At 44.1% G+C, this 22,733-nt stretch overlaps 1 protein-coding gene across 1 annotated transcript in view; it reads right to left on the bottom strand.

Annotated features, from left to right (window-relative positions):
• prkg2 (protein kinase cGMP-dependent 2) overlaps positions 1–22,733 on the bottom strand; it is a 50,512-nt gene that overhangs the window by 10,377 nt on the left and 17,402 nt on the right. Inside the window, exons 4-12 of the mRNA XM_050051234.1 lie at positions 21,835–21,948; positions 19,258–19,363; positions 17,616–17,679; positions 9,683–9,760; positions 6,240–6,334; positions 4,039–4,107; positions 3,422–3,520; positions 3,097–3,247; positions 1,264–1,400 (exon numbers count right to left, since the gene is read on the bottom strand). Coding sequence (XP_049907191.1) covers positions 1,264–1,400; positions 3,097–3,247; positions 3,422–3,520; positions 4,039–4,107; positions 6,240–6,334; positions 9,683–9,760; positions 17,616–17,679; positions 19,258–19,363; positions 21,835–21,948 — 913 coding nt within the window. The remainder of the gene's footprint in view (positions 1–1,263; positions 1,401–3,096; positions 3,248–3,421; positions 3,521–4,038; positions 4,108–6,239; positions 6,335–9,682; positions 9,761–17,615; positions 17,680–19,257; positions 19,364–21,834; positions 21,949–22,733) is intronic.

The raw sequence follows: 22,733 nt of genomic DNA, 5'->3' as shown, positions 1-22,733 counted from the left end.
AAAACGATGTGTACGAACGCTGCTTGTCCCAAAGCGGCTGCTAACTACGGTGGCTGACGTGAAAACATGAATGGCCCTGTCTAGAGCCAGTGTTTGGTTTGTCCATTCTGGGCTACTGTAGAAACATGGTGGTGTAACATGGTGGACTCCATGGACAAGGACCCGCTCCTTATGTAGATATAAACGGCTCATTCTAAGGTAACAAAACCACAATGATTCTTGTTTTCAGGTGATTATAACTAAAGAAAACATACTTGTTATATTCCATTTCTGCCAATAAACCCCACACACTGAACCTTTAAGGATCCACGGAGATCCTGTTTATCATTTACGATCAGCATGTTCCTGTTACAGTTATATAATTAGTGGTCTCACTGGTTATTAAATATTTAGGGTGCAGTTTTTTTCACTAATCTCTTTCTATGTAATTCAATTATCAGTGAAAATTAAGTAGAAATTAAGAAAGTAGTCACATTTAATGATCACTTGCCTGAAGAGTCCACATTACTTTTATTTAGTAAAAAAAAAAGCAGCAGGGAGAGATCATAACCAGTAAGCAGGGCGCTTAAATGAATCAATGCAGCCTCAGTGGTTATTATTGCACTGCGCTATAATATATTTAAAGACATTACTGCTGAAATTATTGCTTCATTTGTGAACTAATGTGACTTTAATTGACCCTTGTGGTAATACTGTCAGAGTAAATTGCTAATAGCAGCCCAGGAGGACATACAGAGAGTCAATATCAACCTCAGAGACACTTGAGACAGCAGAGCGGACGTTAACCGCTCCACCACACTGTCACCCAACATACTCCTTAATCTTAGATCACGTTACATCAGTCTTGGAAACAGATTAGAAATATGAAGAGATGATAGTAAAAACATATGAAAAAGGTAAAATAAACACATGGGGTGTATGAAGAGGAGGTCAACAGGAGGAGCGTTTCAGGAGGTGAAGAATGGCTTTAATATCTGCGTCTCTTCCGCTGCGTACGGTGAAATTGGATCATCGTAATCTCACGAAAGGCAAATAAAAGCTGCCGCTGCAATGTTTCATAACAAATAACTACATTTTGGTCGCAGGCATCTTAATATCCCCTGCCATTCTACCCCATTGAGAAGATGTAATCTGCTCGAGGCCTCGACTGTGATCTCATCAAAAACTAATAAGCGGCGTACTGTTTTCTGAGACTAATGGAGCAGAGCTTCATCATAGGATAAAAAATGGAAATGGGCTCAGACGCTGAGCAGGAGGACTGACTTGACAACGAACGGCGAGCGAGCCTCAGCGAGGATCTTCCTCTCCGAGTGGATGTGCTCCTCCTGCCTGTTGTCCACCACGTGCTTCTTCTTGATGACTTTAAGGGCAAAGGTGACGTCCTGGCCCTGCACCTTCACCTGCAGGTGGAAATAACAGGGTGGGATGTCACAAGATGGACAACAGACTTGGCAATGTTCTGCATGGCAAGTATTGTTTTTTTTAATTATATAAATTATGAATATTGCAAAATTAAATTAAACTTTTGGTGGCCTACTAGAATAATAAAATTTTACTGCAATAAAATTATTTAAGTGAGATAAAAAGACTGAAAACTTTATCTTATTAGCTGAAACAGACAGTGACAAAGTTCTTCCTTTATTTGCAATTGAAAAAAGAAATAAATCACAATATATTGCAATATAAGTTATGGCAATACTCAGCATATCGCAAAACATTTTACAGCAAAAAAATAATATATTGGCCTATATATATATATATATATATAATTTTTTTTTTAATTTAAAAAAAAAAATTAATTTAATTTATTTTTTGTAAGGCAGCTCCTGTTTTCAGCAACGTTAAATCACTCTTTTTCTCAATGGAGTCTGGCATTAAAGACGATATAATGGCTTCATTTCCCTATTAGAAATCACTGTCTGACAGTACGATAAAGGGGTGAAAATATTCTACATGTATTAGGGCTGGGTGCTATCACGACTATGTACGATATATCGATATATTTTCAAGCAGGATATAAATTTACACAACACTGTTAATATCGATATAGGGTCAAGTTGCGTTACATGACACATACCAGTGTTTATCTCTCCTCTGTCACTCTCCACACAGCTCCACCCCAATCACTGACTCAAGTTCTCCAGCAGCACTTTTTAGAGCCGTAACATGACGTGCACCTCCCCAGAAATGTAACTACACGTCACAGTGACGCAGACCTCCTGTCTGTTTCTGTCAGCTGAAACCATTTCCCTCAGTGGAAACTTTTATTTACTTTAATTTCACAGATAAGAAACAATAAATTGTGAAGACAATAAAGCCTCCACAAAAATAGCATTTTAAGTCTTGTGTGTGATTTATCCTGGCTTCATATGAGCAGAGGAAATATCCACCCGTCGCTAGGCTAATTTATACAATGTAAAATGCCATAGGCTTGTGGTAATAACGTTAGCATGTTGTATTTGTGGAGAAAATGTGTCCAGCAAAAGACAAGGGCTTTGTCTGTGAATGCTGCGAGTTATAGTGAAGCTGATTTCTGTACTTAATGTTTAAAAAGCTGCTATTTAGCCATGTTTAATGTGTGTTTTTAATCAACTAAAATTTACGGCACTTCACAGAAACCCCACTGATGACTACTGTTTTGGAGGTGTAACTGTTATTTTCAAACAGGGGAATAAAATCCCTGTCTCTGCATTTTATTTTGCAACTGAAAACATGTAGCCCAGTTCCTAGAAAATACTGACATATTCATTTTTGTCCGTATCACCCAGCCCTAAAATAAAGCGTACACTTATACTGTCATAGACTTTTTTTAAGGTGGGTCTTTTTTTATGTGGCTACAATACTTTTAGTTGCTAACCCTGTCCACAGCAGTACATTGCTTAGCTCCTGTAGTGGTACTCCTGCTGCTTCTCCAAACTGTGTATCAACTGACATCCTCTGTAGGTAACTATGTGACTATAAATAAGTACCTCATACAACCTGACTTCAAAAGATCTGAACTAACCCTTTAATATGGTTGTATGATTGCCAGTTTGTCAGTTTGTTAGTTGTAGTCGACATGAATAATCAATGATAATTTGTTTCTTCGGGTCTCACCAGTTCCACTCGTCCAAACCCGCCGACCCCGAGAGTAGCAATGACCTCCAGGTGGTCAAAGGGCCTGGATGAAGAAAACGCTGACACCATTTCCTTCAGCTGGATGACGTCTGGGGACAGCGGCTGGCTCTGGTGACGTGACACCGACCTCCTGGACGGAGACAGAGGGAGAACAAGTTATGTTTATATTTCCACTCTAAGTGAAATGTTTATGGTTGAAAAATGAGTTTTGTTTGGACCCACGTTTCATTCTGAGCAAACTTTTTTTTTTTTCCATCAGCTTCTCATTCACTCTTCCATCCTGAGCACACGGCGCTGCACCTACCTGGCATGTCTCTTCTTGTCGTCACGATCAAGTGTTGCCACGTAGCCTTGGAGGTACTTCTGCAGCTCATTGAAGGTGCCCACTGTCTGATCAAATGTCCTAGAAAAACAACAACCTACATCAACCGTGCAACCACTGGAATGTTGGCTGATAGGCTTCATAACCCCGGCTTTGATTTTACTGACGTGGAAGAAATCAGAGCGAGGAAAAAGATTTTTCACTCACTGCTGACAGCAGCTGATAGATACTGAAATACCCCCTTGTATGTTTCCTACGGAAGATCTAATTATGTTGTGTAGATCACATTAGACTGCAGGGTAATCAGAGGACATATCAGGACTGGCATTTTCAGATGGCGTTCACAGATTTGTCAAAACTGATTATGGAAGAAAACTCAGAGTTTAATGATGATAATTCAGGCAACAAAACTTTGTTTAGTAATAACTAAGCTCAGAAAAGCAGCCCGGCATCACAGGTCACCACTCAAAACATTTGTAGCTTTATTTTTCTCAGACTTTTCGTCATAATTTCAAATATTTCCAACAACCTCCTGTTACTGAGGGAACAATATTCTGTGGGTGTCCACAAAACTTCACTTCAAATGTCAGCATACTCACTCTCTGTCGATGACGAGGCACTCCACCCCGTTCTCATCAGCGATGATATTAGCCGACCTGACATCATCACTGAAAGAGACAGATAAATCATCACACACATAAACACACATTTTGTGACTCCTCTCACTGTTTGGGTGATTTTAGGATAAGGTGGGCATTTTGTTTTTAAAGCTGCGATAGGCAGTTTTATTTTGGCGTCACTGAGCAGAGATCCCATAAAAAACTTTATTGTAATTCAAGTGGTCTGAGAGAAAACTAAACTTCTGCACCTCCTCTTGGCTCTGTTTTTAGACTTTAGAGAATCTAGCCTGCAACACAAGGCTTTGGCCGATCACAGGTTTATTCAAAGAGAGGGCGTTCCCATTGGCTGTTCTACAAATGCAGATGCGTGTGCACGTCCCTTTGGTGGAAACCCTGATTTAATGGCAGTGAATTCTACAAAGAAAGTTGCTATTCAGGCACTGACAACAACTGCAAGGCAACCCAAAAAAATGGAAGAGGGACTTATCAAAAAGAAAGTCTATAAGAATGTCTGACTATAAAAGAAATAAAACCTGTGTCAATACTGGCAAAATGTTTCAGAGATGGAGAGAAAATGCTAATAGTTTAGCCTTCTGCTAACCAGAGAAAAAGGCTCACAACTGCTGGTAGTCAAAATTTCAAGTTTATGTAGCTAACGTTAGCGAGAGCCTCATATCGCTAACTTGTTATACTGCCTGTTCAAGGCGGGAATATCCTGCAGTTATTCTGCCTCGCAGTTCTGTATAAAAGGTACGATTGCAAAATGGGGGACAGAATTGTCTCACCTCTGAACGGGGAACAGAAGTAATAACGGCGCTGAATCGATGTCTGTATAAACGAGAAAGCCAGCAGGACGGGATCATGAGCGAAACAGGTATAATGTTTTGACGACGTGTTTTGCGTGTGACCCACCTCTGGAGATTTAAAAAGTAGCTTGTAGCAGTTAGCAGCTAACTCAAAGACAAAGAACAGCTGCTGAAAATGTCCACAAATTGGGAAAACAATGAGGTCCTGGAGCTCCTTACCCTCCGAGCAGAGGACGAGATCAGCGGCCATATAACACAGACGTTAAATGATTTTTGTTGCCACGTTATGCCATTGTTATTATTCATAAAGTGCTGCCGAGGCATACGTTATATGTCACACTTGAAGCTGACGCTGTTGTGTTACACGTCACGCCCGTCACACCTCTTCTCTTCTGCGATGCCGGCATGCTATTTAAAGTTACACACTGGAGCAGAATATTGCGGCCATTGAGTGGCTGTGTAAAATGCAAAGGCAGCATAAAGAAGGGACTTTGTCGTGGCCATATAGTGCCATCTCTGTGTAAAAAGGGCTACAGTGTGTCGTCTGTATCACTCCGCGCTGCTACAGACCACCTCATCAGGAGGAGAGTGGGCAGCAGATCCAGAGACTGAGCCCCAGTCAGCCGCCGCAGCAACCAGAATTCAGCCAGTGCAAACCCCACCTCCAGGGGCACGGACAGCCCCGAATTCTCGCTGGATCAGCAAACTTTCTGTTGCTGCTGTTACACAAGTTTGACCCATCCCTGGGCAGTTTGTGCTGGCCGAATTCAAGCTCCCAGAGCCACTGAATGAGATGCACCCAACTCTTCAATGAAGTAAGAATAGATTCTGTAACTCAATGTATAGAAGACACTGAGTTACTGTATGAAGCGTGTGCATATGCCTGTGGTCGTCTGGTGGGAGGGGCTTAGGACAGAGAGGCTGCAGGAGGAGGGTGTGTTTTCACATTCTGCCAGGTTCTTTTTTTATTTATCTTTTCTAGATTTCTGCCTATCCCAGCTTTAAAGTGCATCAAGGACGAACTGTGCAGAACAGTCACAGCTGTGCTTCCTCTAAAAGAATCAATATATAGAACATTTTGTATTAAAAAACTACATTAGAATAGAATTAAACAGTGATGAATCACAGGTCAGGATTACAGCAGATTACATGTAATGAGATTACAGGTATATAAATACAGCACAGCCTGATATTGTTAAGTTTTTCCTTATCTGAAGCACTGGCCTAAGGACAGAGGGTGTCCTATGGTTTCTTTAGGTCATAAATGTGTGATTTTGTTTAGTATAAATAAATAAATATGACTTGTTTCCTTCCACCCAAAGAACTAACGGCAGGAGCAGAATGAAAAGCTCTTCTGTGGTGGTTTGTTTTTACCTGATAAGTGCTTTCTCTCCAAAGTAGTCTCCCCTCTGCAGCGTGTTGATGATCTGTGGTACCTTGTGGGCCTCGGTGCTTTGGGTCACCTTCACCTGCACAACACAAACAGCTGAATCCTTAAAGCACATTTCACTTCTTCACATCGCCATCTCCAGATCACTGCTGCAGCTTTTACAGGTGCTTTCAATTTTCTCCAAATGTTTCTACATGCATTGTAAAAAATGAGAACCCTAAGAAATTAGAATAATTGACATATTTAGTTATGATAATTGGAACACGATGGCTACGAGGGATTAAGTGGCGTTAATGTACTCTGTTTTCCTGACGTGCTGTCAAAATAGACACATTCACTGTAAGAGGGTTTTAATCAGCTGCCTGTGTTTGCTCTGCTGGTTGTTCTGCTTCCTGTAGAGCAGCAGCTTTCAACAAGCGTTACTCCAGCAGCCTGGATGTTTTGAAAGTTCCTCTTAATTTGTGAGGCTCTAAAAACCAGTGGCCCACCCCGGTCGAGGTCAAACATCCCACTCGTGGCACCATTCTGCCAAAGAAATGCCGCAATGACATCAGAGCAGTAACGGCCGTGGTGTGTTTTAGCTAAGTGTCCCGTTTGACCTCAGTGACCTTCACTTCCCCTGTTTTTCCTGGTGGCAGCACTCTCAGAGTTTATTCCCTCCCTGGTCAGGGGGTATGGAGGGGAGGGGGCTAGTAGAGCCATTTCCTGTATTAGCCCCCTTTCTCCCAAACAACATGTGTTCCTCTCTGGTTTGGTTAGCTTAGCGCAGAGGAGCTGCTGTCTCACATCAGCTCATAATGGCATTTTGAAAGTCCCCTGTGGACGGCTCTGGCCCCTCTCCATCTCCCCTTGCTCCCTGGTGTCAGGTTGCTGACTTATCAGACAGACGGGCGGGTGAGTCATGGTCCCACACCTCCCAGTCTCACATTCAGTTTGACCAGCATTTTGTTTTGTTGGACTACTGGCCCAAACTGGTCTGTTACTGAAGGATAATCTCTTCATTTTGTGTGTTTTTTATCTTGTCTTGTGGCCTTTATTTATATTTGTCATAATATCTTTCAAGAGATGATTCTAGGTGACCATTAGGGTCTGATACAAGTTGATTAATTAACTCCAAATCACGAGTCAATTAATCAGTGAGTTACAAATTGCCACAAGGATCCTCTGCCACTGAACTGCAGATGACACACCTGCTATATTCATTGTCGTATTCAGTTTTGTTCACACTCGTGGAAACCAAATTGACGGGGAAGAAGACAAATGAAAGCAGGAGCAGTGTCCTGCAAGATTTTGGAACACTGGAGGGATTCTGTAGCCATTCAACGCTCATGCTCACTGATGAGAAAATCCTTTGCAGCAATCATATCGGTGCAGTATAGAGACGTCACACAGTATTGTCTGACCGAAGCACTGGAGGATTTATTTTATTGTTGTAAGAACAGGATTAGGGCTTGTGTCTCCGTTAATGAGTGTCATTGTTGCAGAGTGAGAACGTGTCAGAAATCTCTGCAGTGCAGCCCATCTGTAACATGTCAGCATAACCAGTGAGAGTGAAGGCAAAAAAAAGCTGAATTTTCCTGTATCTGTATTTGCACATTATGTTGTGCAATTAAAGGGATAGTGCACCCAAAAATGAAAATTCAGCCATTATCTACTCACCCATATGCCGAGGGAGGCTCAGGTTAAGTTTTAGAGTCCTCACATCACTTGTGGAGATCCAAGGGGAGAGGAGGTAGCAACACAACTCCACCTAATGGAGGCTTACGGCACCCCAGATTCAAATGTCCAAGAACACAGAACTGCACTCATGTGAGACCAGCGTGTCCCATGTCTCACGGTCTCGCAGAAGCGTGCGCACGTGAGCTCGGTGCACAGAGAGGCAGTCAGAGCTACAGGCTACAATGAGGCTAAAAACAGAGTTCAAATGACGTTTTTCCAAACAACTTTTTATGTTGGGGCTTCAGGACACTTGGATCACTAAGGACAAGCAGTATGGAGATACTTTGTGGTTTCAATTATGTGTTTTTGGACGTTTGAATCTGGGGTGCCGTCAGCCTCCATTAGGTGGAGTTGTGTTGCTACCTCCTCTCCCCTTGGATCTCCGTAAGTGTTGTGAGGACTCTAAAACTTCACCCGAGCCTCCCTCGGCATATGGGTGAGTAGATAATGGCTGAACTTTAATTTTTGGGTGCACTATCCCTTTAATGTTTTTTAGCCATGGAAAAAAACTAGGGATAGAAGAGTGGCTTTAGGGATAGAAATATCAGTCTGTCCATCACTTTGAGACTGAAATACGTCAGCAGTTACTGGATGTACTGCCATGAAGTTTTGCATAGACATTCATGGCTCCCACAGAATGAATCCCAATGATTCTGGTGATAACCCAACTTTTCATCTCACGCCACCATAAAGTTCACATTTGCCATAGACTGTATTTAAAAAGATGGACAACTTGTCTCCAATTCCTCCCACTGTACAAAAATTATGCCAAAATATCCCAGATACCAGCCCGGTCACCAGAAAAAAATCTCGGCTTTGTACATTTCTGAAAACATATCTGCTACACAATAATATGCAAATGTAATGTATCTGTGGTTTGCAGAAATGTACGATGCCAACATTTTTCCTGGCCATTTGGTTGCTAAGGTGAACTACCCAAAATGAAAGAATCCATGTATGGGGAAAACTGACATGTACTTGGATTTTTTTAGTTTGGCCCATGTCTTATATGCTACAGCCCAGTTGCCCAGCCCATGGTGGATGGCATGTAGGTGAGACGTCTACCAAGATGTAGACCACTGTTCAAAACCAACAAAAACAGATGTGTTTTAGCGACCCATTATAGTTTTTTTGGCAGCTTTTTAGGGCACAAAATGTGGGTGTTTTTAGCAACCTGATGATAGTTGTCACCGGGGACAGTGGCACAAAAAGTGGTTGTTTTTTACAGAGACATCGATGCGTTCTAAGGCTGAATTTTGACTCCATAATCTGGGAATTATAAGACAAAAGATGATCTTTTTCTACCATAACCAAGTGGTTTTTGTGCCTAAACCTGACCTAACATTAACCACAGCGCTGTTAAAACACAAAGTTTCAATGCAGCTGCTGAATCATAATATACAAATGTAAGGTATCTTTGGTTTGCATAAATGTACAATGATTAAATGCTTTTGTTTTTTTTTTTGCAATTGGGTTTTTAGGCAGAATTATATATCTGATATATCATAGCTATGAAACAGGTGATTAAAGAGCTTCTAACCTGAGAAGAGGCTTTAGTGGAGACCCTGAATGTTGGAGACCCTCTGAGATAACCAAACAGAGCTGCAGTTTGAGGGTCATGACATAAATGACAAGTTCCATGATGTGCTCCTGTGTGTGTGTGTCCTGCTTGTTCATGTTGTCTGTTACAGTGTAAAACACACGTTACCTTCCCCTGTGCGATGATGTAGAAGGTGCTGCCCTCCTCTCCTTCCCGGATAACGTAGTCTCCCTTGTCATAGTATTCCTAATGGGAGAGAGGGAGGTGAGGACAACGGTCAGAGCTGAAGCATTACATTGATTTAACCATTGACCCGGCCGGTCTGATTCCTGGTAGCCGGTCCCCTGCGGGATGAGCGCTGGAGTTCAGCCATCAATGATGCTCTGTCATTCAGAGCTTCTCAACCCAATGACCAGGAGGGATTCTGGGGGTCATGGGATTAATGAAACATGAAGTGCAGGTCAATAGTTTGTGTTGATTATGATGTTTAAATGTCTGTCGTGAAGGCCTTTCATCATCACGGTCACAGGAGGAATTTATTCGACACCATGGCCTATGTTAATATTAATTTAAATGTATTTATAACCTACAATACAGCTGCTGTACTGCTTGCATCGTCAGGCAACATGCAGTCTGGATAAACACCAAACAGCTACTCACAGAAAAGGTTTTCACAGGAACAGATGGGCTCAGATTACAGGGGTTTTAAAATTCAGACCATTTGATTATCAGGTTGCCGCATACATATATTAATGTCACTGGTTATCTGCTCTTAAATAGTCCAATATAAAGAACAACCCTTCACCCCATGCTAAATGATGTTGATAATTCCAGCAGACTTAGACACCACCTATAGTACTACACCACTACTATGACTGTGACCTCTTAACACCACATTACGTGGCGGTGGCCGATGAAAACAGTGTCAGTGGAAAGTCAATTAGGATCCTTTGTGTGGTGGATGCAGAATTCCACTGGAGGATGTCAGGCAATAGGTAGTATAGAAAGCAAGAATGTCTGCATAGGGTAGAGGATGGGTCATGGAAGACCATTGTTGGTGTCCTGTGTGAAACCAAAAGTCAATTCATTTTACTTTCAGTCCATACTGCAGCTGCCCTTACAAAGTACTTAGTGTTGCATGGAGTACGCACACAGTTGGGACATACTACTTCATCATAACATTACACCTTGAACTTTGACGCTATGTCGTCGACCAAAGTTGGGCCGTCGGTGAGTGTCTGTTGCCCTAGTTTTTGCGGTGTATCCCGCACCGTTGGCACTTTGGCACGGCGGCTTTTTGGCCGATTGAGCATGTTGAATTGGCGGCAGACCTTGTCGATGAGAGAGAGGTTCAGGTTTTATTTCCTCGCCCCTGTAGCGAGTGAATCTGCCTGTAGTGAAACCTGGGCTAACCGGTGTTTCCTCTTCAGGCTCCACTTCACTCAGCTGCCCGATAAACCCGCTGCTTCTTCCCACTTTAACCTGAATAACAAGCCCGGGCTAGCTGGGAGCGGCTAGCGGAGCGTTAGCCGCAGCATGACTGGAGGGAAGCACAGCCAGTTAGCCTCCTCTAGTCTCTGAGCTAGCCCCGGCTCTCCGTTTGGATCTCCGCACCGAGCTCTGGTTTGTTATTCAGGTTAAAGTGGGAAGAAGCAGCGGGTTTATCGGGCAGCTGAGTGAAGTGGAGCCTGCGGAGGAAACACCGGGACCATCTGGATTTAATAGTCCGTGGAGGTGCTGCGGTGCTCGGCTGCACAGATAGGAAACCCCTCGGCTGACAGGATGTACCACTCTCTCACTCCGCTCTCTCTCACACAGGCGCAGAACATACGTGCCACTTGGCCGTCGGATGTCGTCCGTGTAGTGTGTTCAGATGCAACTGACACAGGGCGACGTGAGGCAACGTAGACGACGTAACAGTTGGCTTTCATCGCCGCTAGTTCTTTGATGTCAGTTTGGTGTGTCCGCACCTTTACAGTCTGTAGTGCAAATTTTTAAAGCCACAGTGTGTAGGAATTTCTCCCATCTAACGTTAAAATCATATATTGCATTCAAACAGATGGTGCACTCTAGCGCCTCACTGTTTCAAACACGTATTGCAACAACTGTAGTCGCTGTGTACCAAAAAGCTATGATAACACTGATGAAACCATGTCATCCGATACTTCATAGAGTATTCATTCAGGCTCCTACACAGACACATGCGACGCGAGTTGACAAACCCCCTCCTCACCATGCTGGCTGTGTTTACAACGTAGGACTGTTGGGGCAGATGTAAATTGAAACAAACCAATCACGTCTTGTCCTTTGACAACTGACAAGTGGCTCAACCTCACACACCTCATCCCTCTCCTCGCATTACTGCGCCGCTAACAGCTGTTAGTGGCCAGCGGCACTACTGCCGCATAACAAAGTCCCACTCTTTGAGCATAATGCAGGATCATGTATTATGCAGCATCACGGGAATCCTCGTCGCCAAGAAAGTGCAAAAGGGAATCAAAAAGGCAGCGTGACCGGCGAATTAAAAAAACAAGGGTCAGCATTGGGGTAGCCTTTCCCAGGTGGAGAGAGCTGCTGAAGGAGAAAGGTAATACAATCACAGGCCAGCGGCTAACAGCGGCTAACAGCTAACAGCGGCGCAGTGATGCAAGGAGAGGGATGAGGCTGTTAGCGACTGGCCGCTAACAGCGGCTAACAGCCAACAGCGGTGCTGGCCTGTGATTGCATTACCATTCTCCTTCAGCAGCTCTCTCTACCTGAGAAAGGCTACCCCGATGTGGGCCTTGCCTTTTCTATTCCCTTTTGCGCTTTCTTGGCGACAAGGATTCCGTCTCCCATGATGCTGCATATGCCTGATCCTGCATTATGCTCAAAGAGTGGGACTTTGTTTCAAATTTGCCAGGGTAGTAGCGAAGCGCCTCTTGCTCCTCTCCTTCAGCTCCTCAGTCACACAGCGCTGGCCTGGCTCTCAACGAAAAATGCCGAAGGCGGTGCTGTATGTCCCTTGCTGGCGGGTGTATTCTCAAGATGGCGAAACGTAAGAACCCCACAGACGACTTACCCGCACAATGTACAAGCAAATCCAAAATTCTCCTTTTCCGAGAATATGTCAGATTATTGGTGGAGGTAATAGTACACCAGTGATGACATATTTATGAATGCAGACATCAATTTTTGCCAATAAACAACTGAAAATGTTACACAATGTAATGTAAAAAGAGTACAGATAGAAGGCTCTGTCTGTGTCTGTATACGTATTTTAGCATTGGGCCAACCTGGTCTCACTCTGAAGTCGTCGTAATCCGGTGCTTGGGCAGTGACTTGCGGCGTCAGACACTGACAAAAAAAAGCAGTCCTTTAATGTCAGTTTAATGGGCAGTGAAAGTCCAAGTAGAATTGGCAGGAGGAGTGGTGGATGGGTCCAACAAACACTGGCTTTCACCTGGGAGAGCGGTGTTCGCGTCCTGTTAGATTCTAAAGCCAAACCCTGTTCTTTTTTCCTAAACCTAGCCATGTGCGTTTGTTGTTGGAGGAAAAAAAAACCCATCAATTTGTGTTGTACTGACAAAGTGCATTTATTTTGAAAGAGACTGTAAACGGTAAATTTCCTGTGAAAACAGAAGTGTATTTTGAAAGAAGACAATGCATGTAACAGGCAGAACTGTAAACGTGCCTCGAGGAGGTTGTAGTCATTTCCCGATTTTCTGTGAGATCAGGTTGCCTGGAGCATCAGTATTGTTGCTATGGTTACTTGCAGATTACATATGCCTTTCACACTGATCCAGAATCGTGCTTTAGCCTTCAAGAGTCTTGATTTGATTATAACTGAGTCCTGTCAGCCAATCAGAAACAAGTCATTCCTGTGGCCGTGGAATAAACTGACAGACTCAGAGCTTGTGAAAAGGCCGGTCATCTGCTCGCTCTGACACACTCCAGTTGGTGCAAAAATAAGATCACACTTGACTTAGAAAGTTTGTTTAGCTCAGTCTTACGAGCATCATAAAGCTGAGTGACACTGTGAAATATTCTTGAATTAAACACTGAGGTACAGCGCGTTCTCTCAGCCCGCTGAGCTCTCATTCAAACACAGATTCCTCCATTTCATGCTGTCAGTCACACCAAACCTAACACACCGTCCCAACCACAGCACTAAGACCAGGCTGCTGAATCAGCGAGCTGCCAGATCACCTTCCACGTTAAAGCTTTTAGATGAAGACGGGGAAGTGCAGAGAATGAAGGTGACCAGGATGAAATGTTCTCTGGGACCGACGCCAAATTCCCGCAGCTGAGACAACTGTCCACGGCTGTAATCCATTTGACTACAGAGGACTTTGGCGAAAAGTGAACAAACAAATCAGAGCAACCACGCGTAAACATTCCCTGGTGTTTACTGTCAAAACTCTTGACACAAGTGGCATTTTCCTTGAGCGTCCGAGCTTGTTTACGTCACGTTTACGCTTCAGGAGAGCCTAGTTTAACACCCGTCCGTGACAGCGGAGACAACATGCCAAGGTTTTGTTTATAAAGACTGTCTGGATGATACAGCGACTGTGCAGGGGAGAGACACCAATTGAATTGTGTCGATGGGTTTGTTACACCAGGCTGCCGGGCCTGAATCCTGAACCTGAGCCAAACATTTACCTTTTCAGGACATTTTCACCTGAAAGCTTGAAAGCACATCCCTCCATAAAATGCTTCAAGAACCCTGACCACCAACAATCACACACATCCCATCTGTCTCATCTTCACCATCAGACTGCTCTGATTTGGTTTGCTCATGTCAGTGTTTGAGGAAGCCACTTATGCTCAGCTGTGTGTGTGCGATGGGTTTGGCTGCGGCCGCCCTATTTTTGGCAACTGTCAATCGACCAGTCACTGCACATATTCAACTGTGTGTCTCTCTGGTTTTCAGGGACAGAAACTCTAACACCAGAGGAAGGATTAAACCTATTTTAGGACCAGTTCAGTCTTTAGCAGCCCCCATGTGGGCTGGTTGTCCCGTACAGCTCCTTGAAAGCATCCTGCTGCCTTCAAGGAGTGGTTGAAATATCAGTCATGACATGTGCACACATGAATGATTTAAAAAGGGGACACTGAGTTTCACTCATCCCTAATTTGCAGAGAGGTGTATCACAATGTAATAGGTTTTTATACATAATGTATACCTCACATTGCCCATATATGTGTGGCCTATGTTGTGTCTCAACATGATCCGCATTTGTCTACACATATTTTCTTTTATTAATTTTAAAGCTGTTACAAACCAGCAAGTTATTTTAAGCATCCTAACAGTACATGTCCACAGAGGTGTTTCTGGATGCAAGGGGCTGTGCTGCTGCCCAGTATTGGACACTTAATGGGCGCACCACGTTGTTTTGTGGGCTGTCTGCTCAGGGATTTTAAACAGGACCAACATTGTGGCTTGTTTGGAAACTTTCTGTTATATTATGAAAATAGTTCCCTGAAATGTGTTTCTGGAAACATTTTAGGCGGCTCATCCCAACTCATCAAATACCAGCGCTTTGTCAGTGGACTTTCATGTCAATATGTGACATGCTAGGTATCCTCTTGCGTCAGTTTTGGAAGTTCAGGGACATCATGTCAATGTACGCTCATTACATGCATTGTGTCTTTTCAAAATACACTCATGCTTTAACAGGAAATGGACAGTTTCTGCTCGTTAAACGCGTACGATCTCTTTCAAAATAAATTGACAACGTAGGTAAAACACTTTGTCTCAGGTTTCCTTCCTTAAGTTATGCAAATAAAGTCCGCGGTTAGGTTTAAAAAAACCCATCATGGGGTGTCGGTAGCGTAGTGGATAGTGCCGGTGCCCCATGTATAGAGACGATGCCTTGCTGCAGCGGTCGCAGGTTCGACTCTGGCTTGCAACCATTCGCGTGTCAACCCCTACTCTCTCGCTCACCCCATTTCACTCTGTCCTGTTCATTAAAGGCAAAAAAAGCCCAAAAAATAATCTTTTAAAAAACCCCATCATGGTTTGATTTAAAATAAGTACTCTTGTTACACACACTAGCACACTACGTTGTCTAAAAAAAAACTCTCTTGGTTTCACATGGGAAATAAAAAGCAGACTCCCAGGTGAAAGTGCGCTGGACTTTGAAGCCAATACTTACTGGGGCATTTGTCTTTTATTCTGTGAAGCATTTTGTGTTGCAATTTATTGTATGAAAATGTGCTATATAAATAAAGTTTGATTGATTGATTGATTGATTTCCAGGGTCCGTCACATGATGCCATTTGGCCCAAAAACACTTTTTCCCATTAACTTACATTGGGAAAGAGACATCTGTGAAGCAGTAAATACATTTTTATGAGCGTCACAACCCCCACGAAACTCATTTCACCGTGAGGATTCAATTTATTTGGTCCACAAGATTAAATCATTTTATCCCCATTAAAGATAGTGGAGCACAAACATGAAGTAGCCAACTCAACCGCCGGGAGTCATCTGGGTAATTTCATACCACAGCGTCAGAGCTTTCTGTGGCTTTGTGCACCACTCTGCAACTTTTATAGGAATGAACGGGGTCCCACCTTTAAGGCTGTATCCAGGTCTCTTCATACATCCATGGTTTGACCCATCTCCCGCCACTCCCACTCACCCAATGCGGCCTTTTCTTGCTCTCTATGGTAGTTGTCCACTGCATTAGAAACAGTCGTTGTCCCATGTGTATCATACCACCGCTGAGGGTGCTCTCCGAAGGCCACTGTGACCGACAAGTTGGGAGTGAGAACGAGCTGGTAGGGCTGTCCAGAAAACGACAGTCTCCTTGCGGTGGTCAGTTCCACATATGCCCAGTTGGCACAAGCTAACACAGCAGCAGTGGCTAATGCAGTTGCTGAATCTGTCATTTGAGATCGACAGCTGTTAGTTTACAAAATTTTCACAAGCTTCCAGAAGCAGCGAGTCACACTGGACGCCTTGCATAAAGTAGCCCAGACCTTAAAGGCATGTAAATGAGGAGTGGGCCAACATGATGCCCCGTCTCCCAAAATGCACAGTGCTACCAGAACATACTGCACAGCTGCCTACATAGACAATGAATGGGAAGCAGAGCCTCTTATTCCTGCAGCATCCTGGGTACAATATGTTTCACACCAACATCATAACTGAATGAAACAATAAACTATTTCCATTTTTATTTTATGAATTTGCTTTCAGCAGAGCTCCATCTTTCCCACTGAGGCTTTCCAGTTCAAAATCCAATCAGCAGATCAGACTGAAAACCTGACAGAGAATCCTGAAAGCAAGGTACCCTCCTCACACACACACACACACACACACAGATATTCTATACAGGCAGAAACACACACACCCCATAACGCACTAAATTCCATTCCCCCACTGTTTGACAAGAAGCTTCAATATTATCTGGCGGATTCTCGGCGAACATCTGCACCACTATTAGGTTACAGCCGCCCCCCCGAGAGGCAACACAATCAGCTCCATCAGAAATGACTGAATAAGGAAATTCTCCCGTAGTGGAAAGTAGTACGGCGACTAACGATTGTAAGGAACGTCCTTGAAGTTTTCATTGTGAAAAGATGCTGAGAAAAGCTGTTTTTGACCCGAAGCTGACAAGCTGCACTCCGTTTTCTCTTTCACCACTGAAACACAATGCTCATGGAGGAGAACACGGGCGAATCCTTCTCCTGCATGTTTCAACACACACACTTAGACACACATTCACTTTTGCACACTTGTATGTTCTCACACCAAAAGCCTGTCACTCACACATCTTTAAGAAATCACTCGTCCCCCATTTGAATAAACACTTTCTGGGGCCTTGGTCAAATAATTATGGTAACAATATACAGCGCCCGGCGATGACAGGAATAATATCGGCTCTGTTCATCAACAAGGTAATTTGTGAGGTCTTGCCGACTGGAGGTAGAGAGAATATGCTGACACGCAGTAATGGTATATGGCCAAATGGTAATGATATTTTGACAGCAGCTATCTGCAACGCTGGGGCTCCCATGAGCTGCCAGAAGGTTGTGCAATACTGAGGCAACACAATGAAAAGTCCAATTGTCCCTTCGGTAGGAATATAGATAGTTTGACAGAATAACTTACCACCTCCAGGCAGTCCACTATTTTGCTCAGCTTGTCCTCTGGTAGATTAGCCAAGAGTGAGACACTGGCAGAAAAGACAAAACACACATGATGAATACTAACTTCTGCATGTACCTTTTTATACAAATTACTATGCACATGATGCTAGGAACATTTAATGTAGAACTATACAATAATATAGCATGATCAAGGCTTGTTTCCGGCGTTCTGATTTGCAGCTTTTCAGGTTTATTTTGTGGATGAATATAATCTGTAGCTTCTTAAAACATGAATGAGGATAGTGATAGTGAGATACTGGCTACAGCTGCATTTGTTGCAGAGATGAAACGGTGAAAAAAAATAAAACGAGCCTGAGATGGACTGTATTATTATAAATACGCCATAATTATATAAGTAAGCAGCGCAAAGTAATCAGTCAGTGAGAATGTGTGTTTGTGGGGGGCATAAGCTCATACAGCGAGCAGCAGCAGCAACCCCCCGTCCAAAACTGGCACACTCTGAGGACGGAAACAGAGGGCTAAGCGGGGATGGAGCACCTGCTGCAGCAAGCAAACACGCCATCTGCGGTCATTTTAGCCCCTTTCACACTGCCAGATTTTCGGCGAATGTTGGGCCGTTTTGCCGGCAAGCTGCGAGCGTTTAGACACACAGAGCCGGATTGGTGAGTTGATCCGAGGTGCCCAGTTTTCCACCTCGTAGGGTAGACATACTGGCGGAACCCTTAAAAAGACTGAGGCGGCCTTCCGCAACGGGAGGGGCTGTTGATGACCTGTGGGAGGAGCTGTTGATGACGCTGCACGTGCGACCCACTGGCGGTGGATAAACAGGAAATAGCTGATAGCAGGAATTAGCGAGCAGCTAGTAGCAAGAGGGAAACGCAAACCTGACAGACACTGTAAAGATGAGCAACTGGGGAGACAAGGAATTGCGCGCCCTCCTTGTCCTCGCAAACGAAGAGGCCATTAACCGTCAGATGACGGGGACGGTGAAGAACGGGCCGACTTAAGAGAGAATCGCCGAAGGACTGACCAGCCGCGGCTTCCCTCCCACGTCACTGTTTACGTCACATGCTGAGCTACATGTTTTGTTACTTGCTCACGCCCCCCATTGCCCCGAAAAAGGCGCATTCTGTATAAACAAAAGTAGGTAGGCGGCATTTTGCTGCACTCGGTTTTGTTTTTATACTGCCAATGCTGAACGAAGACTGACTGGGCTTTCCTGCAAATTTGCACAATTCCTATCTAAAAAGGGCTTTTGACTTGACCAGCAGACTTCACTACAGTCCGATCGGCTGTAGAAACAGGTGACAAGCTTTAAAACCAGACATTTGACCAGCTGAGTTGCAGGTGACACCATCAGCCGGGTTGAGTCAAGCTTAGACCGGCCAGTTCACACCGCTGCAACTTTTCTCTGCAACGTTCTAAAACAGTTTCATCTTGTTGCGAATCTTTGGTCTGAACTAGACTGAACACTCGTAATTAGCCCGTGGGAGTCCGTTAAAATCATGTATCATACATCACATGTCATTCTTTGACTCCATTATGCTTGTTACTTTCTTATATCGGGAAATTTGTTGCATGTTATTGCTTACAAGAATTATAACAGTAGGTCGATAGCTCTTTGGCTACAGCTTGAGGCTAACCTTCGGAGGAAGTTGCGGTACTGTTCATGTCGCGTCTCAGCCGTCCTCCTCATGATGTTCTGAAACACCTCCCGGTCCAAAGCCCATGTCCTCACTCTGTTCACCGCTGTAAAAGCAACATCACATCTGTCACAAAGCTCTGACCTCTAAATGAAAAACTAGTAAATATTTGATTAGTAAATACTAAAGGAGCCACAGCTGTTTTCAATAGCAGTGTTCAGGGGAACTTGTACACTGATAACCATGACGGAACTGTGAGTGACAACGACAAAAATTAACATTTTCTTTTCCCCTTCCTTATCTTTCATACAATTTTCTAGTTTAAACACAGCCCTCTATCACCACATAGTAATTCTGTATTGTTTTATTTTGTCAGATGGACAAAGGAGGCGAGAAAAACACAGTAATCTGTCGTCTATCTCGATGGTTAATCACATCCAATCTACAGAAACTCTGAGACAGGCTTCTGTTGGTACAAGGAGGAAGTCAGAGTGAAAGTTTGACGTGAACCGGTAGCAAAGAAAGAGTCCCCCTTCACCCACTTTATCTGTTATCATGTAAAAGCCACTCAGAGAGGCTTGTCAAACTGTCACGGTTTTTCTTGTTCACCCTGATTATTGAGGTCAACTCGGTGCCCATCCCCCGAGGGCCACATGTCAATTACTTGGTTAAATATACAAACCCTGACAAAGAGCACTCACATAGTACATGGTATGTGCTTTCCAGATGCCAAGAAGGTGAAAACCAATCAGAATGCAAAGCTGTGGGTATCATGTAAAGCCTTTGTCAACACACCCGATGCAAAAGCTTGTTTACTTTGGTCTAATGACCTATCTGATTCTCCTGCTCTCGCCGTCAGGTGATTCCTTCAAGAAGTCACTGCAACTCTGATGAAGGTCAGATGAAGTTTTAGGTTACATTCAGGAGTCAGGAGTGTGTTGGTGGGATATAAGAGGATATAATGTTAAAAGTAATGGACAGAGCAGGAAACATTTTCATTGATCACTGTGATATCATGAAAGAGGTACTGTTACCCTCATGTTAAAGTCAAAGTTCTGCAGGTGGTAGCAGCTTTGTTATTAACCTCATGTGAAATCTGACTAATCCATAACATCTACACATCAACCCATCCATTTTTATCTGCTTATCCAGGGCCAGGTCGTGGGGGCAGCAGGCCAAGCAAAGCACCCCAGACGTCCCTCTCCCCAGCAACACTTTCCAGCTCCTCCTGGAGGACCCTGAGGTGTTCTGGGTCTGCCCCGGGCCTCCTACCAGTGGGACGTGCCCGAAACACCTAAAGCGGGTGGGGCCCAGGAGGATCCTGATCAGATGCCCGAACCACCTCAACTGACCCCTTTCGACGCAAAGGAGCAGCAGCTCTACTCCAAGCTCCCTCCAGATGTCTGAGCTCCTCACCCTATCTCTAAGGCTGAGCCCAGACACCCTTCAGAGGAAACTCATTTCCACTGCTTGTATCCGTGATCTCATTCTTTCGGTCACTACCCAGAGCTTATGGCCACAGGTGAGGGTTGGGACGTAGATGGGCCGGTAAATCTTCACCACGATGGACTGGCACAGCGCCCTCATCACTGCAGATGCCGCAACAAACCACCAATCCATCTCACACTCCAATCTACCCTCACTCGTGAATAAGACCCCAAGATACTTGAACTCCCTCGCTTGAGGCAGTAACTCTCCCCCAACCCAAAGAGGGGGCAATTCACCTTTTTCCGGCAGATCCTGAATGCTTCACACTTGGATGCAAACTGCCCCAGTGCCTGCTGGAGGTCATGGTGGGTTGGAGCCAAAAGAACCACATCATCTGCCAAAAGCTGAGATGTAATTCTGAGGTCCCCAAACTGGACCCCTTGCTCCCCCCGGCTGCGCCTCAAGATCCTGTCCATGAAGATCACAAACAGGATCGGAGACTAGGGACAACCCATCCATGAAGATGCATGTCGTTCCTCTCTGTCATGAAATTATCATAATTCAGCCAGGGACACTTTAGTCAAAGAAAACTTTATCACCATTTGCAGTATCACATTTATATTTGGCGGTATGGCTCTGTTCTGGGGCCTCTTCCATGCAGAAAGCCTCTTCCATGTCCCTATGAGGAAAGCCTAAGGCAGAGAGAGCAAACCTCTATGCCCTTCCATGCGCCTACATGGAAAACCTAAGGCGGGGAGAGCAGCAGCAAAAACTCCCCGGGAACAAAACACACTCTGCAGTGTGTGCAGCTTATACTGGTGCTGATTATGTGTTAAAAACAGAACTTCATGTAGAAAAGTTTGGAATTGGGACGCTGCTTTACTTCATGTGAACACAGTGTGAGAGGGAAGGAGTGCAGCAAAGGGAAGTAATGGGACACAGCACTGAACTTTTGTTACGTGACATTTACTTGTGTCTGCCCCAAGGTCACAGATTCACTTCCTGCAGCTGTCAGTCTGTCCGTCATCCACCATGACAGACACACTGACTGACTGCTCATCTGAAAAATGGCTGCCACCTGATGCAGGAGCTGCACAAGTAAATACTGATCCGGAGAAGTTTAGTTTTTACTGTATAGAAAATCTTTACCTCGCACTGATGCGGTCCGTGTGCAGTTGTACAGGATGGCTAGTTCTCCAAACGTGGTCCACACCGTTATCGATGTGAGCAGTTTGTTGTGTTGAAACACATCCAGCTTCCCATCTGTAAATATGAAACAAGGACAATCAATAGTGTTTTTAAACCCACATTTGGGACACGGGAGACAGGCACGTGCTGCAGACAGAATCTAATGACATTTACATTTCATTCACTTCACATCCCAAAATTCTGTTTGTGCTTTTCATCATTTCACCAGCTGCTAGATGATGATAGAGCCTGAAAGGACTGAGAGAATACCTGCAAACAGGCAGGTGTATGGAGTCTGTTCAGAGACTCAGGAGATATGAGCACATACGTTCTGTATGCAGGTTTCATTTCCTGTGATTTTACAGTTTTAAGAGCCTCTTTACAACCTTAAGCCTGAGACGTGTCACAATCCATTAAATTGCTAAATACTTCATGTAAGACAAGAAAACCAAAAATACCCCTGTCCCTTCTTCCTCTCCTCCTTCTTTACCAACCAAGTGTTGGCACAACTTAAAGGTCCACTGTGTAAGATTTAGGGGAATACACTGGTAGAAATGGCAAATAATATGTTTTCTTTTTCTTTTTCTCTTCTTTTCTTTAGCGTGTAATCACCTGAAAATAAGAGACGTTGCGTTTTTTGTTTTTTTCAATATTGTATATCATCTTTAGCCTGGAAATCCAGACCCAAATCTAGAAAGATTTAAGGTCTGGCCGTGAGTAATGAAAATGGCCCAACTCGAGGGGCGGCACCAAGCATGCATTTGTAAATATAACTGCACGCAATTGGATAACACTACGACCAATCAGAACAATACACGGGGTGACGTATACGCTTAGCTACCAGCGGAGCTAACTGGTAG

Source organism: Epinephelus moara, chromosome 8, assembly GCF_006386435.1.
Source record: "Epinephelus moara isolate mb chromosome 8, YSFRI_EMoa_1.0, whole genome shotgun sequence".
In the NCBI taxonomy this organism is placed as follows: Eukaryota; Metazoa; Chordata; class Actinopteri; order Perciformes; family Serranidae; genus Epinephelus; species Epinephelus moara.
The sequence above is the reverse complement of the archived record's forward strand: the minus strand, read 5'-3'. Positions and strand labels throughout refer to the sequence as shown.